The sequence below is a fragment of the Lissotriton vulgaris genome, chromosome 5, assembly GCF_964263255.1.
Source record: "Lissotriton vulgaris chromosome 5, aLisVul1.2, whole genome shotgun sequence".
NCBI lineage: Eukaryota > Metazoa > Chordata > Amphibia > Caudata > Salamandridae > Lissotriton > Lissotriton vulgaris.
In genome coordinates, this window is record NC_141693.1 from 1,289,330,822 (window position 1) to 1,289,348,343 (window position 17,522).

The 17,522-nt window shown below is 47.9% G+C and overlaps 1 protein-coding gene across 5 annotated transcripts in view; it reads left to right on the top strand.

The window, feature by feature from the left end:
• The first annotated feature begins 6,055 nt into the window (after positions 1-6,055).
• Positions 6,056-17,522, top strand: part of KIF21B (kinesin family member 21B) — a 413,924-nt gene continuing 402,457 nt past the window's right edge. For all 5 annotated transcript variants that reach the window (XM_086923173.1, XM_086923170.1, XM_086923172.1 and 2 more), the window contains exon 1: positions 6,056-6,357. In XM_086923173.1, the coding sequence (XP_086779299.1) occupies positions 6,317-6,357 (41 nt within the window). In that variant the 5' untranslated portion in view covers positions 6,056-6,316. The remainder of the gene's footprint in view (positions 6,358-17,522) is intronic.

Here is a 17,522-nt window from a genome sequence, read left to right on the forward strand (position 1 = left end):
TATTATTTCTTCTGTATAAGGAATTGCAGAAGATTGTTCTATTTCTTTTTTGAGGGCATTTGAATGTAGAAGGACATCAGTCTATGTTAGATTTGGCATCTTTGACATGTTTTTCCCCTTTCCTTTTTGCTTCTTACTGCCTGTATTGACTGTGTGCTGTATTTTGTTTTTGCTGGCTTTAGAACTCTGGGCACTTTACCACTGCTGATCAGTGCTAAAGTGCAAGTGCTCCCGGTGTAAATTGTGATTTTGATTGGTTATCCATGATTGGCATATTTGATTTACTGGTAAGTCCCTAGTCCAGAGCACTCTGTGTGTCGAGGGCCTGTAATTCAAATGCTACTAGTGGGCCTCCAGCACTGATTGTGTCACCCAGATGAGCAACCCGGCAACCATGTCTCCGACCTCTCATTGCAGTCTCTGAGTATGCAGGCATGAACTGTCATGGCGATATGGCAAGTGCACCCACTTGCCAGGCCCAAACCTTCCCTTTTATGACATGTAAGGTACCCCTAAGGTTTGCCCGACGTAGCCCCATTGGCAGTGTGCAGTGTATTTAAAGGGTAGGACATGTACTGTTGTGTTTTACATGTCCTGATAGTGAAATGCTGCTAATTTCGTTTTTAACTATAGCAAAGACTATCTCTCCCATGGGTGATCATTGGAGCTGCCTTGTAACCTCTAACAAGTGTAACTTCCAATTGGGAAGAGTTAGAGATTAAGAGTTTGGGGTCCCTAAACACACAATTTAAAAAGACATCATTTAGTGAAGTTGATTTTTAAATTGCATGTTTGGAAATACCACTTTTAGAAAGTGGACATTTTCATTCTTTACCATTTTGTGCCTCTGCCTGCTTGAGGAATCCACATCTGAGGGAGGATGACAGTTGGGCTGTTTGTGCATTCACTTTTGACAGTCACACAAAGGAAGCTCACGTGTGCCCTGCATATCCTGATGGCCCATCACCAGGTTTATGGGTCTTCCTGAGCTAGATTGATAGTAGGAGTTATCACTGACACCTAAAAAGGGCTGTGTCTGTCCTAACCCAAAGCTGTCTTAATGCCCCTCCCCCCGTAGTGTGTCCTGAGCCAGGTCATGGAAAGGCAGCGTCTTGTGAACTACAAAGACTTTCCTTTGAAGTTTACCTACTTTAAAGGCAGAAACTGGAATAAGTGCTGGAGCAGGGACACATAACTTCAGAACACTTCTGGACTAAGAGGACATTAGCCAAGATGAAGAGCTGGAGAAGCAGTTGGGAGGGACCACCACTTTGCTGTGTGCTTTACTGTGTTGGCCTGCTGCTTCTGTCTTGGAGAGCAAAAGGATGAACTTTGCTTTCTACATTCTTCTTGCCAAGGTTCTCCAAGGGCTTGCATGTGCTTGCCTCCTGCTTAGAAGGTTCAGGGCCATCAAAGACTTCATCTGCAGCCCCTGAACTCCCCTGCTGGGAGTTAAGACCTGCAAGTGGTGCCAATTCCAGTTCTGGGCCCTTGGAGGAGGCTTTCACTGCAAAGAACCAAGAAAATCCATGCATCGACCTGCAGCACCTGTTTTTCTTGGTGCGGTTGAAATACCAACGCGCTGCCGTAGTGCGGCCGAAGAATCGACGCAGTGCCAGTCGTGCGGCTGAAAGATCGCTGCAGTCCAAGTCCCGAGCACTGTGTCACTGACATCAGTGGCACCCACTCCGATGCAGGCCCTGCTGTGTGGCTGAAGAAATCAACACATTGCTTGCTTCGTAGCAGGGAAATCGACGCAGGGCCTGTTTCGCCACCACATCGAACCACGAGTCCGGATTTTCGGCGCATCGCACCTGTGTGCCAAGTTCTTCTTCAGCGTTGCCCAGCAGTAAGAAACCAAAGATTCGTGTCGGAATATTGACACATCACCTCCCCTCACAGTAAGGAATCGACACATCACCTCCCATGACAGGAAGAAACGGACGCATCACCTCCCCTGCGCTGCAGTAAGGAACCGATGCATCACCTCCTCTGCGAGTAAGGAGCCAACGCATCACTTTGCTTTTCCAGCACCTCACCTCCCCTGCACCTGTTTTCGTCTTTGATGTTTAAATGTGATATCTTGATTTGTTTGTGTTGGATTTTTGTTGTTTTGGTATTGTTTGATTCAGATAAATATTGGTTATTTTTCTAAACTAATGTAGTGTCATTTTGTAGTGTAGCACTTAGAAGTGAGATGAATTAACAAGTGTGAGAGATAGGAGTGCTGTTTATGATTGTCAGTATGCTAGCAGTTTTGAGCACCTCTGTAGGTCCCTTTAAGGCATTTGTTATGTTCATAGTCAACTTAGCTAATTACTGCACTGGGTTGTGCATTCAGGGATATTTTGTTTAAAGCTAATGATCCCGAGCATGCATAAGTTGAAGGAAGGAATGGTGGTGAGATCTGCTGGGATGGACATTGATAAGAACTTCCCATATCTGATTGTCATTGTGAGATGTCTAGAAATGGTTGTAGTATGTAGCTTCTTGGGATCTGCAGAAATTGACTCAATTAGGTCCAGGTGTAAGTTTTTATGGAGCCAAGTGTAGATTACAGAGGTGAAAAAGCCAGCCAAAGGTAGGTTCCATTTGTGTGGAGATGGAGCAGGTTTTTGTCTTCCGAAAAAGACCGGTATAGTTATTATATTACCACAGTCCTTTCTAACTCCCAAAGTAAACTAGTGTGTGTAAAAAAATATATAATTTTGCAATCAGCAGAGAGAAACTACTTGTAGACAACTATTCAAAGAAGACACACTTCTGTTAATGTGTGCATTCAAGCTATGCTTTAAAAGAACTTGTAAGTATTAAAACATAGTTGCTTAGATTGTTGTGCCTAGGAAAGAACTTCCTTCCAGCAAACAACAATATCCCTGTCAAGCAGTGTTGCTTATTGGTTATTTGTTATGTTGGGGGTCTGTTCTGTAATTTGAGCAATGAACTCATGCACAATTGCTGAGGGTCCCTGTCCAGAGATAGTTAATGCACAGGCAATGAAAACAAAAGGGTGCCTTCTCCTCCTCCTCCTCATCATAATTATTACTTAAGTCATTAATATTAGCAGTGTTGCCCTTGCCTGCTCCCCCCAATACTGTATCACTTTGAGCTATAATGGCCAGTGCCTTACAGCATCCATGGGAGGAGGCGCGGTATTCCCCACTGCTAATTGCGAGAGATTATCGCCAGCCAAACCCTCATTTTTACCATCCACCTTGCTGCGACTGGAAAACATCCCTGGAATGACTCGATGCCTGGAGGAGGTCTTGCCTCCTCACTGGGACGCTGTTCCTTAGGCTTCAGTTTCCCCTCCTCCAACACCTTGCGCCCAAGTCAAGTCAAGGGGACTTACTAAGCGCAAATGTCGCCCTGGGGTCTAATGGCGCTAGCGTAGACTCCGTGAAGACTGATGATCAGATATGCGGGCATTTTAGATGGTCAAATAACCATCTGCAGGAGTAGCGTCTCCAGACTTCGGTATGGTAGGCACCTTCCAGGTAATAGGAAGGCCGCGCAGATTCACGGCAGCTCCCAAAGCACTAATCTCCGGATGGTCCCTCTGGGCTTAGGCTGGTTTGGCGGCATAGTGCTACGCCGGGACCGATTTCCGCCGTTAAGCCAGCCGGCCAAGGTCTCCCAGACTGCACGGATTAACAAGTACGTCAATTTGCAAAAGCCTGTTTGTATTTCCCCCAACTTAGATCTACGGGTGGATGGTCTTTTCATGAGAATCATCGATGCTTTTCTTGTTCGCCAGAAACTCCCCATAACAGCCACAATACTACTTAGTAAGTAGATGGCTGGCTTCTGCAGCACCTACACAACCGCCATCTTGCCAACTTTCATCTTTGCCAACCTTCATCAAGGATTTTAATTTGTGAAGAGGATCTCTGCAAATCAGCAACCAATTGAACTAACTACACAAAAACAAATCTGTGATCTGCATGTTGCATGATGTGCTTTACAGTGGGCACATACACTCTCTATGCAATTTTATGGTGAGTAGAACCTTTGACTAGAATGCAGAAATAGGGACAATGGCACAAAGGTCAGCACTTCAGCTGATCACCAGATGCAGTACACAGGGCAGGAAGTTCCTGCAGAACAATTGAGAAAAAGGGGGAGGGCATGGAGGAAGGGGCAGGAGACGGCAGGAGAAGGCAGGAGGAAAAGGTCACAGGCACATGTGTTGTTATTTCCCTAATTAGTGAAATAAAAAAAAGTGTCACCCTTACCAGACTGCTGGGTGTCTTTTTACCCCTCTCAGACATCACAGGTATTATTTAAAGTTATAATTTGTAGCTGCAACGTGATGGGTACAAAAAGATCTCTGTACCTGGTAATATTTTGAAATGAATGCCCTTGTACCAAATAAGTGTGTCAGAACAGAGTTACCATGACATTTGTCTACTAGGCTGTTTGTGATACCACACACTTTTTGCTACCAAACCTTACTTTTTAGTGATCAATAAACTTGTATTGCCCTCATGAGTGCTCATTTTGAACATACATTTATCTCTACAAAGGTTAACGTGCTGCATCATTTGTTCACAACACTGATAATTTCTTGTACATATACACAAAGTAATATTCAAGCAATGTTTAAATATTACTTGGACTTTAATTACTTGGATATTATTTGTATATATGTATATGTGTGTGTGTATATAAATATATACACACACACACACACCCACATACAAAATTAGAGTTAACAATTTTGAGAAAAACAACACATCTTTGACATAGTCATATGTATATCTATAAATATATACAGTCATTTATTTTATTTTATTTAAAGAGTTTTATATAGCGCTGGCTTGACCCGAAGGTATCAGAGCGCTTTACATGAGAATCAACAATGTAACAGAAAAAGATCAACAATTGCACAACACATCAAAAATAGGCAATACAATTAAGAGAGGAGAGAAAGGAGAGATAAAAGTAGTGGAGGGGGCAGGGGAGGTGAGAAAGGGAAGAGTCAACAAGGAGAGACGAAAGGACGTCTGTCTAAAGACCGCCTGGGTAGGTGACGACCAAGGCGGGAATCCACGGTCCATCTCCCCTCGCGCTAAACCAGGTAGCTCCATCGGGCATCAGACAAAATAGTTCAGTCTCAATACATTGAGAGAGGAGAGAAGGAGAGACATAAATAGAGGGAGGATGCGGGAAGAGACGACAGGAGAGACGAAAGGAAGTCTGGCTAAAGAGCGACTGGGTAGGTGACGCCCAAGGAGGGAATCCCCGACCTGTCTCCCCTCAAGCTAACCAGGTAGCTCCATCGGGCATCAGACAAAATAGCTAGATCTCAAATGACAAGGGAAAATTCACAGATAAACATGGTGGGGACTAAGGGCCAGGAAAGGTAAGAGCAAAAGTCAGTAGCAGGAAAGTGGAGTAGAGCGGAGAGGGGTAGCGGGTAGGGGAGGAGGGAGATAAGGTCAAGAGAGACGCAGGAGGGTTTGTTGCGGCCGTTATTTTAGGCAGGTACAGGCATTATTTCAGTAGCAATCACAGTGTGGGGTGACTATATCACAGCTTTGTTGTCTCTCGTGTCCCTGTAGGCTCTGAAAACTCACTGCATACCACTGTTTTTTGGGTCATATTTAAACATTAACCGAACTTAAATATGTATTCAAAAAATAAACGCACGAACATGCACTCTTTACGATCCTCATTGTAGATATCTCCATCAGTTTTATATGTGGCCCGGTGTAAAGTAAAACGCTTCAACATGAGAGCATGGCACCCGGTTTTAGTACCCTGCTGCAGACGCCACAGAATACATTAATTGTAATCGTGCGTGCTGGTGCCCAAGTGAGGACACGTGCGTGCTTGACTATTCTTCGGCTCCTTGTGATAGCTGCTTGTGTGCTGCACGAAGCTCACGTTTTTTCTCAGCCCTGGTCCCCAGTATCCTCACTGCAGACAGAAACCTCCTGCTGAGCTCTTTAAACCTGCGCCCCCACCCCTTCCTGTCTCCATTGGCTGCGGCTTCCCCTTGTGGGCGTGGTTTCTGCCTGCCTTCCTCTCACTGGACGCCCGGGCCCCTCCCTTCCTTCAGGGCCGGTCAGCTTCATTCTGGGGCCGCTGCTGCCCTTCCTTCCCATCACTGTCACCGCAGAGCCGGGGCTGCAGCGGGGGCAGATGGCGCTCGTCTAGGGGGCAGCTCAGGGGCGCCGCGGCGTGAGATCCAGGGGCCCTCAGCATGAGACAGACTCCCCCCGGGGTGGCAGCACCTGGAGCCTGGCCTGCTCACCTCTGTGCGATCGGCATCCATGCATGAGAATCCCCTAGACAACCACCCGCAGCGAGGATGGCAGCGCAAGGGGACTGCTGTGTGCAGGTGGCACTCAGGTAAGAGCCGGGGCCTGCGAGGGGGGTGCAAAGGGACAGGGCGCAAGCATGGCTGCATGGCAGAGAGCCATCTCCGCCAGGGAGGTGGCACAGTGGCAGTGAGTGTGCGTTCAGGCAGGGTGGGAGTCTGGGTGCCCAGTCTTTGTCTCTGGTCAGAGGATGCTGGTGGTGATAGGCGAGGAGCAGGTGACGACCTGCAAGGACACGAAGGGGCGTGTGATGTGCAGTTTATGTTGTGTTTGTGTGTGTGGGGGGCGGGGGGTTCGAGGGCCCCTGAAAGATTGATGCAGTGAGAGGACGCCGTCCAAGGGCGCGCACGGGTCTAACCTGTCATTTCTACAGGGGGGTTGGGGTCAGGCGGGTGTGGGGGTGGCTTAATGCTTTGTTTTTAGTCCGACTGGTGGGCGAGCTCTCTTGCCCTGGTGCAGTGAGACATTTTTTCGCTGTCACTTGCCCCTGCTCCCCTGGCTCAGGTAGGGGTGCTTGGGTATCATTGGCACCGACCTTTTGTTTGGGCTGCTGACAGTGATGGAAGTGGCGCAGTGGGCTTATCTAAAGCCAGGGTAGCGGATCTGTAATGCCATGGAGATGGAGAAGCTTGGTGTGAGTGAAACAGCAGGGGTGGGGGCTTCACGGGGGGCTCCTTTATTGCAGCGAGGTGATGGCTGGGCTGCATTGTGCGCTGGCACAGGATCTGCTTTTCTTTTGACAGGTGGCAGCGGTGAGGTAATCCGGTGCAGTGTGGGCACGTGAATCTTTTTTGTTGACAGCCATTATCAAATAAGTAGGGTGTTGGCATTGCTTTGAATAACGGGCTTCTTTGTGTACTGGAGGGCGTGAGGTCAGCAGAGGCTGTGGTCAGAGGGGTGCTACCTAGCTTTGGTGAGTGGCGAGAGCCAGACTGGCACAGTGATGCCATTAGTCGGGTTGAATTGGGGTCAGCACTTGGCACATCCTTTTGTTCTAGACACGGGTTGCTCGTGGAGACAGGCATTTCTTGGGCACAGGCAGAACCTGAAATCCCACTGCATGGGGGGCTGCCTGGAGAAATCCTTTGTTGCTGGCAGGTCAGGCTGTCAGGAGGGGGCGGGGCACTGCAGTGCAAAAGGGACACTGGAAAGGGGCAATGCACTGGCCAAAGGGGTTACAACAAATTCAGAACGGTCGCTCTGATGACAGAGGGCGACTCTATCCTGGTAGGAGGGTTTGCGACAATGTCAGAAGTGGGCACTGCAATGTCAACGGGGAGAACAATGTCAGAATGGGAGGTCTGGAAGGCAAAGGGGCAGCATGGTTATTGTAAAAAAAAAAAAGGGCTATTTGATGGCAGGAGTGAAAGCTGCGATAGAAAGGGGTAGGGGCGTTGGTGCAGAAGGGGGTTCGGGTAAATCGAAGCGCATACGTTGGGCAGCCGATATATGGCAGAACGAACTCGGAGGGAGGGTGCTGTGGGCACAAAGACAGTGCTGGCGCCACGTGAAGGGCACTGCAGTTGCAAAAATGCCCTTCTTTGATGGAAGGGGCCTCAATTGATGAGCCTTCGCTGCAGCTAGGTGAAGTGAAGAGACATGATGAGCAGGGTGGGAGGGGGAGCACTAAAAGGCGGGGCTGGGGGGCACACAGCGTCCATGCATCCCTGGTTTACTCCGGCACTCTGCTTAAGACCCAGAACGCCCCTGGGGGTCCAGTGGAGGGCGCCCAGCCGTGGCTTCTCCTGCCTGGCGTCCACCCGTCTGCGCATAAATTCTGCAAGCTTATGTCTGTGTGCCACCCATCCCCGCAGACAACCGTTGATGTCTGTGATCCACCCGTTTGCATAGGAATCCATAGGATCTTCTGTTTGTGACCAGCAGTTTGCACAGGGACCCATGTGTGGACTTGTGGGCGGGGCTGGTTGTGATCCACCCATCAGCTCAGCGACCATATGGTGGATATGTGCGTGGTGCTGGTTGTAACCTCCTATGCACAGGGACCTGTGCCTGGTGCTGGTTGTAACCTCTTATGCACAGGGACCTGTGCGTGGTGCTGGTTGTAACCTCCTATGCACAGGGACCTGTGCGTGGTGCTGGTTGTGATCCATCCATCAACACAGGGACCCATGGGTGGACCTGTGGGTGGTGCTGGTTGGGACCTCCTCTGCACAGGGACCCATGGGTGGAGTGGACCTGTGGGTGGTACTTGTTGTGATCCACCCATCAGCACAGGGACCCATGGGTGGAGTGGACCTGTGTGTGGTGCTGGCTGTGACCTCCTCTACACGGGGACCCATGGGTGGACCTGTGGGTGGTGCTGGTTGTGACCTCCTCTGCACAGGGACCCATGGGTGGACCTGTGGGTGGTGCTGGTTGTGACCTCCTCTGCACAGGGACAAATGGGTGGAGTGGACCTGTGGGTGGTGCTTGTTGTGATCCACCCATCAGCACAGGGACCCATGGGTGGAGTGGACCTGTGTGTGGTGCTGGCTGTGACCTCCTCTACACGGGGACCCATGGGTGGACCTGTGGGTGGTGCTGGTTGTGACCTCCTCTGCACAGGGACCCATAGGTGGACCTGTGGGTGGTGCTGGTTGTGAGCCATCCATCAACACAGGGACCCATGGGTGGACCTGTGGGTGGTGCTGGTTGTGACCTCCTCTGCACAGGGACAAATGGGTGGAGTGGACCTGTGGGTGGTGCTTGTTGTGATCCACCCATCAGCACAGGGACCCTTGGGTGGAGTGGACCTGTGTGTGGTGCTGGCTGTGACCTCCTCTGCACAGGGACCCATGGGTGGACCTGTGGGGGGTGCTGGTTGTGACCTCCTCTGCACAGGGACCCATGGGTGGACCTGTGGGTGGTGCTGGTTGTGACCTCCTCTGCACAGGGACCCATGGGTGGACCTGTGGGTGGTGCTGGTTGTGATCCACCGATCAGCACAGGGACCTATGGGTGGTGCTACCTGTTATTCAAACACTTACCCAGGCATCCATGTGTGATGGCCCCTGTGATCCGCCCATCCAATGCTATGCCCGTAGGAGCCAGTATCTGATTGCCACAAATTTAGAATGTTGTCATGTGTGCTGTGAGGTGGTTCCCACCCATCTGCAGTGAGCAACGTCGCCCATGAGGCCCACCTGTGCGCCTGCAATAAACCCATCTGCACTGTGACTGGTATGGGTGCTGGTAGCTGAATTCCACCTACCTGCACAGACACCCTTGGGTGCTGGTGAGTGGATTATCAATCCGCCCACACAGACCCCCGTGGTCCTTCTGTCTGGTTTACACCCACCTGCACAGCCATACCCGGTGAGTGTTGCTGCCTCGTTTCAGCACTGCCCTGCCCCCTGGTTGCTTGATGCCACACTTTGCTTCCTCATCCCTGACCCTTCCCCTCCCCCGCTTTCGGTGCCTCACACACTGCGTTGATAAACGCACCCGCACTGTTTTGGGGAAGCGGCGTGTTTTCTTGATGTAAAATGCTGCAAACAAGGCGCGGAAATCCGGTGTCTCCGTCTCACCAGGCCCCGGCTTCTGTTTCCTTTCTGTGTCTGACATCGCTTAGCCTGATTAATATTGATTTCCAGTTTTTTGTTTTAGTTTAACTAAAGACAGATTTCCCCCTTGGTGCTTTGAAGGGGTATTAGATTTCTGCTGGTGGGGCAGACCCCTGGCACCCTGGGCCATTATCTCTATTGGACACACGCGCTGCTCCGGCCCCTCCTGCGGCTTCCGGTCCCCGCGTGCTGCTCCCTCCCCCTCGTGCTGCTTGCGGCCTCGCTGCTCTTCGGGAGGATGCAAGGCCGTTGACATGTTGCAGTCACCGCGAAGGACCCGCGATAAGATGCCTATCCTGCGCACTGCATCTCTGATGGAGGAACCCGCGCCGAGGGCGGGGCCTATGCTTTACCCCCCCCCCCCCCCCCCTTCCCCTGGCCCTCTTCTTTCGTTCCTTGTTTACAAACTTCGCCACCTCTTGTTCTTCACTTCTCCCATCCACTCCTCTATCCTTCAATCTTGCCCATGTACCCACACACGGCAAAACCAGCCCAGGCTTGGCACACAGCCAGTAGCGTCATGTGAAATCTCTACCTACCGAGCTGGCACCCACACCTCAGCCACCATCAGCTCCACGAAGGGGCATCCCCTGTCTTCCTTCCTCCTTCAGCTCCCCAGTTCCCTTCTTTCATTCCATGATCCCTTGCTTCTACCCATCACACTCCACTGCGAAGGCCTCACTGCTTTTCTGAAATGTGCCAGCACCCTCATTACTTGTATTGGCAGCACCCTGTGCGCGCCCCTCCAGCATGCTCCGCTGTGCTATGGTATTGTGGTGCCACCCATGATACATCGTGGCACAGAATGTGTGGCAGTGCTCACCCCAGCGGACAATCCCTCCTGGGTTTAGGGTTAGTTGCTACATTCGGTAAAGTTGGCATTGCTTAGTATCTATCACAATGAAACATGGTGTCTTAAAGGCTTCTTTGTTTTCAGAGTGGCGCTAGAAAGAATCCTCTATCTCGCTTGTTCTGATATCATTCAAGGAACTAGCAACTAAACCGTGCACACGTGATATGGGGAAAGCTTTGGCTGGTGAGCGATCCGGGCCTCTCCGCTGGACCCCCTTCGACATCTCAGGATGTAGCAAGTTGTACACGTGTTTGCTGGTTGGCAGTGCTTCTTGCGTTGATTTGTGGAGGGACTCGTCCTGTCTTGACAGTGAAGGGAACATTTAGACCGCCAGGCTTCTAAAGAGGCCAAATGCAGGCGCTGTGATTCTGCAGCATAGTGGCACATTGATTTCATTATGACATTTTGTAGTCTATCCATCGGATTTGGTAAGCCAGTGATCAGCAATACAATGTAATGTAATGTAATGTAATGTAAAAATACACAGGTTCAGAAAGTGAGTATTTTCACGCCTCCCTATATCTGTTTGTCGGTGAAATCAGTCATCTTTTGTCATGTTTTTGGGTATTAAAAACAACTATTACTGAATTTAAATGTAGACACCAGTCAATTAAATTCAGTTGTTGTTCTTTAGCGCAAGGCTACCCGACCGATCCTTCCAACTCTAGTACGTCATCTAGTCCCACGCTTAATCTATTCTCATGTGCACTGGTGGCATTTATCATTCATTTTTATATTTGTTGTTCATACCAATCACCTCTGCCCTTGTTAGCTGGTTGTGCCAGTCACCCTGCATCATATTTGCTGGAACCACTTGTTCCTTCTTCTTTAATTAATGATGGTGACCAGCTTCCATATTTGCTGGTGTTGCCAATCTATTCATCTTAGAATTGCTAATAGTGTCAATAATCTATTCCGTGAATTTCCTGTGAAACCAGTACCGTTTTGGTTTATTTGCTGGTGGCTTTAGGTCTCCGCACTGTTGATGATGACAGTTGCACTTTCCCGCATGTACAGGTTGTGCCAGTCAACTCTTCGGTATAAACCCATGGCATCAAGCACTGCTTTTTACTCTTACACGTGTTAATCTTCTTTTGCATACATTACTTGTGGTGCTGGTCGTCACTTCCCATGTTTGTATGGGGTATTTGCGACCTCCGTCTCTATGGCAGTACCAAACGCCTCTATCAGCATTTACTGGTGTCATCCGACATCTTTTCTGATGGGTGTTACTTGACTTGATTATGTGCCAAAACCATATTTCTATTTTTAATGCTGGTCAACTTTTCATACATCCATTTTTTGAGTTTAGACAGCCCTCTTTTATGCCACCACACCACAACTGTCTTATCAAATGTGTTTCTCGGATAACCTTTTAGCTTGCTTGCATTATGCTGCTAGTCCCATCTTTGCATGTTGGCTGTCCGTGCTAGGTAGTACCAGTTCAATGTATGTTGTGACTCTGATGCCATCCTGAACTGTTGCTGCCTGACACATCTCCATAGTTTGCTTGTTTCATGTGTGTTTTGTGGTGCTGGTCACTCCTGCTAGGTTATGGTAGTACTTACTGGTCATGTTTGTTGTGATTCTGGTGCTGTCTTGCTCTGTTGTTGGCACCTACCCCGTATACACGCTGACAGTACTGTACACTTATATTACCATCAGATCAGCAACATATCTGTTTAATATCAAGACCGGCGAGATTTTGGTCTGCTACTGTTGGTGCCGGTCGCTACTTCCTATGTAGGCTGCTGCCACTGTGCACTTACACTTCTTGCTGGTAGAATTAATTGTATTAGATCTTGTGATTCTAATATTATCTTGGTGTGTTTGCTGCGGTCACTAGACACCTCTTTAGTACCTTTGGTCAGCTTTGCTTTCCTAAAATGGTGCTAGTGCTGTTTCTTGCTATGCCTGTGGTGGCAGCTTGTCTGCTTTCTGGCTGCAGCTATAGCATAGGTACTTGTAAATGTTTTGACAGGGGACAAAAAGTATGGCCTGTGGCATGACCAAGGCTGCACTGATGGCAGAAGGGGGAGGGCCTGCGGTGGTGTAAGGTGGGTGTAGAGGAAATGTAGTATGCACATGGGGTGAACAGTGTGTTGTGGAGTTATTGTGAGGGTCACATCATATCCTTCCAATGCCTTTCTCACCTTAACTTCCATTATGGGATCGAGGTGGGCAAGCCATAGAAGGCATGAGCCAAGCTCCAGCCAGATGCCTGACTCTGGCTCAGCTCGCGGTTCTCTTGGATCCTCAAGCCCTAAATGGACTGAGCGTTCATGTGATTTCTGCCTGCTACCCATGTTCTATCTAAGCTCTTGTGCCAAGGGTATAAGTCAAAGCATTATCTTTTGATGTAAAAAGTGAGAGGGAAAGAGATGCCTCTCTAATGGCTGAATTACACAATGTTAAACCTGAAAGCCAGGGAATCAATGCTGACTTCCCCACTTGACCAAATTGTGTGATCCTACGCAGTTGTTTTATTCCACTTTGCCTCCTTTTTTTTCTTCATTATCACATATGAGAACAACATGAAATACATGAGTTCAGGTTGTCTGCTGTACAAAACCTTCTCTTGTGTTTGATTTAATGAACTAGAATGTTGCTCCAAGTATGATACCAACCTTGGCCAACTAGATGGTGCACATGACAAATGACTTGTGTCTTGGCTCACTAGTGGCATTGTTGTCAGAGTGGGGGAAGGCTTGAATGTTTCTAAGTTCATGTTTGAAAGCTTTCACTTTTAATAAATGCAGTGATGTAATTTGATGGACTAAACTAAAATTCTTCATCATGTTAATGAAATTAACGTTTTGAATTTTTGAAGAGAGTTCATCATATTTTTACATTTGTTGTACAATAGCTTTAAACTTGTTGTGAAACATAAGAGGCGCAGGACACCATCTTATCTACCTTTCCTCCACTTTAGCTAAGGTAAATAAATGCTTGCTCCTTCAATATCTTTGTGAATGTTCATGCTCTATCAAGTAAACAGCAGCCCAGTGGTGCTGTTCACCAGGGGCCGCACATAAAGCGCAGGAGGGCACAAGCTGCTCCAAGCTTAGTTTTTTTTGTTTGTTAAGGAATTACATCTGTTTTTCCTTGACCTTGCTGTTGGTTTCTTCTGTACTGATATCATTTCATCTATATTAGAGGGGTTATCACCCAGTCCCCACACAGTGCAGGAGAAAGTTATCTAATAGAGCGGGTCAGCCCTGTGCAAAGTGGGGGTGGGGGGAGTTTCAGATGAGAATAGAAACTCCTTCCTCACCAAGAAAACCATCATAAACATGGCTGAATAATACATTTAATAAAACATACTTTTCAAAATATATTGAATGATCAAAAGCAATTGGTTGTAGAAATGGGACAGAAGTGACACCCGTGAAATATTCCTGCACCTTATGCCGTTCACCAGTAGCCAGAACATGATTCTCGAAAGATAGGATATACATTTATGTATCCCTCAGAAAACTGCGTGCTTGGCAGAAGCAGTGGATACATTGTAGAAAAGTGTTTGTGCCACAGAAGGCAAAGAAAGGGCCCATATGACATCTAAGCATTTTATTGCTTTCTGTTTGGGGGGGGGGGGGGGTGGATCCAGGCACCACCTTGCCTTTTGCTGATGACATCAAACTTTCTAGTTGACCACTCTACTGTCCCTAGTCCCCACATATTCCTATTAACTTTCGTTCCTTTCCACAGTTAGTCTCTCAATTATGGCACGTTCTCATAGAAGAGACTCCAACGCAAATCTGTTACAGAAGGTTAAAGTTCCATTGGCTGAGAGCTAGCTTCCTTCTGCCCTATGGCACTGGCGCCTCGTCATAAATGGGTTTGACCATAATTTAATTCTTGACCTTTATAACCACATGTCTGTTTTCGAGCACTTTGGTAAATGCCCTATACATATTTATGAGATTAGACAGTACGGATCGAAGCCTTTTCTTAGAGTAGCTGATTAGACCACTTTCTGTCTTTGTTTTTTGGTCTGGGTTTTGACAGTGCGCCTATCAAACAGACCTCTTGCTTACAGTGCACAAAGAGCGGGCTTTTGGCCTGCCCGCTCAACCATTGGCTTTCTTCCAACAGCTTATTTCAACAATTGCCTTGAGACTTTGTCAATCACATTTTGGCTCAGCCTAGTCGAGTAGTCATCTCACCAAATGCTACTGGCTGTTTGAGTGTATGCTTCCACCTCCTCTTAAGTGCTTGCATCGAACTGCATGAAAGACTACTTTATAATCATAGCTCTCTTCATTAGAACTACATACAAAACCAGAACTGTATTGAAGGTGAAAGTCTTAAATATAGTCAATTGTTTGCATGTGTCTTATCTGGCTTGAAAGTGCTAATGTACATTAAACAGAGACTTCTTGGCTTTGCTAAGGCCTGTTTTATTGGGGCCACTTATCAGAAGCTACAATCGCAATGATGAGAACATGAGTGTAACTGTAGATGGTGCAGCCGGTGGAGTGGCACCGGGGCCCTCAGGATTGTGCAGTCCTCTTCACCCATACTATTAGTGTCTTTTATTTTCCAGCCAGGAGCCTGGGGCCCACTTGTACTGCTTGCTCGTCACTCGCGCTGCAGCATATAGAAAAGAGGGAAGTCAGTGAGTAACAAAGACAAGTACACAAAAGTCAGTGAGTAACGAAGGCAATTACACATTTTTGTTCGTTGCTAGTGAAGGCTTTTCGAAGGCAGGGTATTTCTGCTCTTTTTGAAATATTAGGTCTTCTGCTGATGGCCCCGTGCTGGACTTGTGTTCAAATTCCCCAGGCATACACTACTCAGGGTGACATGTTTGGGGCTTCCTGGCCAAAAGCAGACAGGGTGATGATGTGACTTTTTGTTACAGTCTTTTCCAGTCGCTAAAAGGTCCTTAAATGGCAGTCTTCCTTCTAGGGCACACGCACCTGAACCCCAGATCACACTCAAACATGCAATGCGGGGACATAGGGTAAGTGAAGCAAACCCCAGCTGGGCGCTGCTCATTGCCAGTCACCCTTCATGGAGGAGGAAAGAGACCACAGTGCACGCTAGGGACATCAAATGAACACATGGGCGCCCGGCGCTTGTAAAGGTCCTTATGCGCGCCCGGGGGGTGTGTGAGGCTGGGGATAGGGTCAAATGTCACACCTTTCTAGCAGCTGCACAGATCTATTTTCAGGAGGCAGCAACTCCTGGCTGTGAACGGCGTTGTTACCCAGGTGCGATCCGGAAGAGGGTCATGGTTAGAGTACAGTGAAAGGAGATGGGTGGGACCACCGTTTCTAAGACAAGGGAAACACACTATTTGCACCACACTCAAACTCCACAGCAGCAGGACTTCCCAGAAAATGTACAAAATGCCATTCGCAATGATTTGGCAGACCTTTTAGGATCTTCCATTTTAATTTTATGACTAGTGCACTTTTGGGTCATTTGTGGGTGCATTTGGAGTCACTATTAATAGGTAGACACTATGCTCGCCCCTCACGCGCATCCACTGAAACGTTTTACTTCTACAGTTCACTGCAAGAGTTTGTTGTAAGGTGACCGAGAGCAAGTTTTGCAGTAGCTGATTCACTAAAGTGCTAGAAAGCTCTAAAGCACTGAAAAATGCTGCTGTCAACAAAATTACGTGGGGTGTTCGATAAACAAAAAAAAGGATTGAATAAACTGCACCTGGTAACTTGGGATACTTTGTGGATCACTTTGTATAGGGGTGCTCTTATATACCATGACATAAACAGTGAGCCAGCAATCTCAAGGTTGTCATTGCAGTGACTTCAGCTACTCCTTATATTCATCTTTGGCAAATGGACAGTCAGACGTCGTTGTTGGGGTGGGGGTGGCGGTGGGGGAGTGTGAGTAAGGGGAAAGGTGTGAGTTCGCCAGAAATGCTTACTTCTTTTTTTTGCTAAAACCCGCAATGTTTGTAAATCGTACCAGTGGTCTGCTCTTTTTATCTAACCCCCTTGCTCATAACTTAGATCCCCATGCCCGCACGTGCCAATAGAATTCCAACTGACTTACCAGTAGTTGTATGATAACGGGAGATGCAACGCTAGCTACGGTATAGAAAATAAGTAAATGCGGATTGTCCTCATTTACATTGGTTTATCTGAATTTTGTCCGATTCCCCAGAGTGTTCCTGGAGAATGAGTAAGTTGAATTCTATATCTAATAGCAGAAATCAGAGTTCATTTAAGCAATTCGCCTATTCCAGCGATTTTTCTCCATAAAACCTACACAATTGTTGAATCGTCTGCAATGTGTTTCTTAACAACCCGTTGTGTTTAGATCCCTGCCAGATGGGGTTTAGGAGTGGGGTATGAACTGTCGAGCAATGCCTAAACTTAAAATTGATAATAGACAAATACTGCATTGCTCGCTCATCCCCCGTCTACCTAGCTTTTATGGATCTTTCATCCGCATTCGATCTTGTAAACAGATCCAAGCTATGGTTAACTCTCCTGTCAAACGGTCTCGATGCCACTCTTGTTAGATTCTTAGCCTACCTCCATACTGACTCGAAAGCTCGGGTACGTATTGGGATGGGCGGAGAGGTATCGGGTGCCATTAAGATAGAGAGGGGGGTGAGACAGGGGTGCGTTTTAGCACCCCTGCTGTTTATCATTTATATTAATGGTCTGTCTAATTGTTTAAAGAAAGCTACCCCTGATGTCCCAACTATTTTAGGAAATCCCTTACCCGTACTTTTATATGCAGACGACGCTGTCCTTATGGCACGTACACCTAACGCCCTACGTCTGCTTGTACATAGTTTTG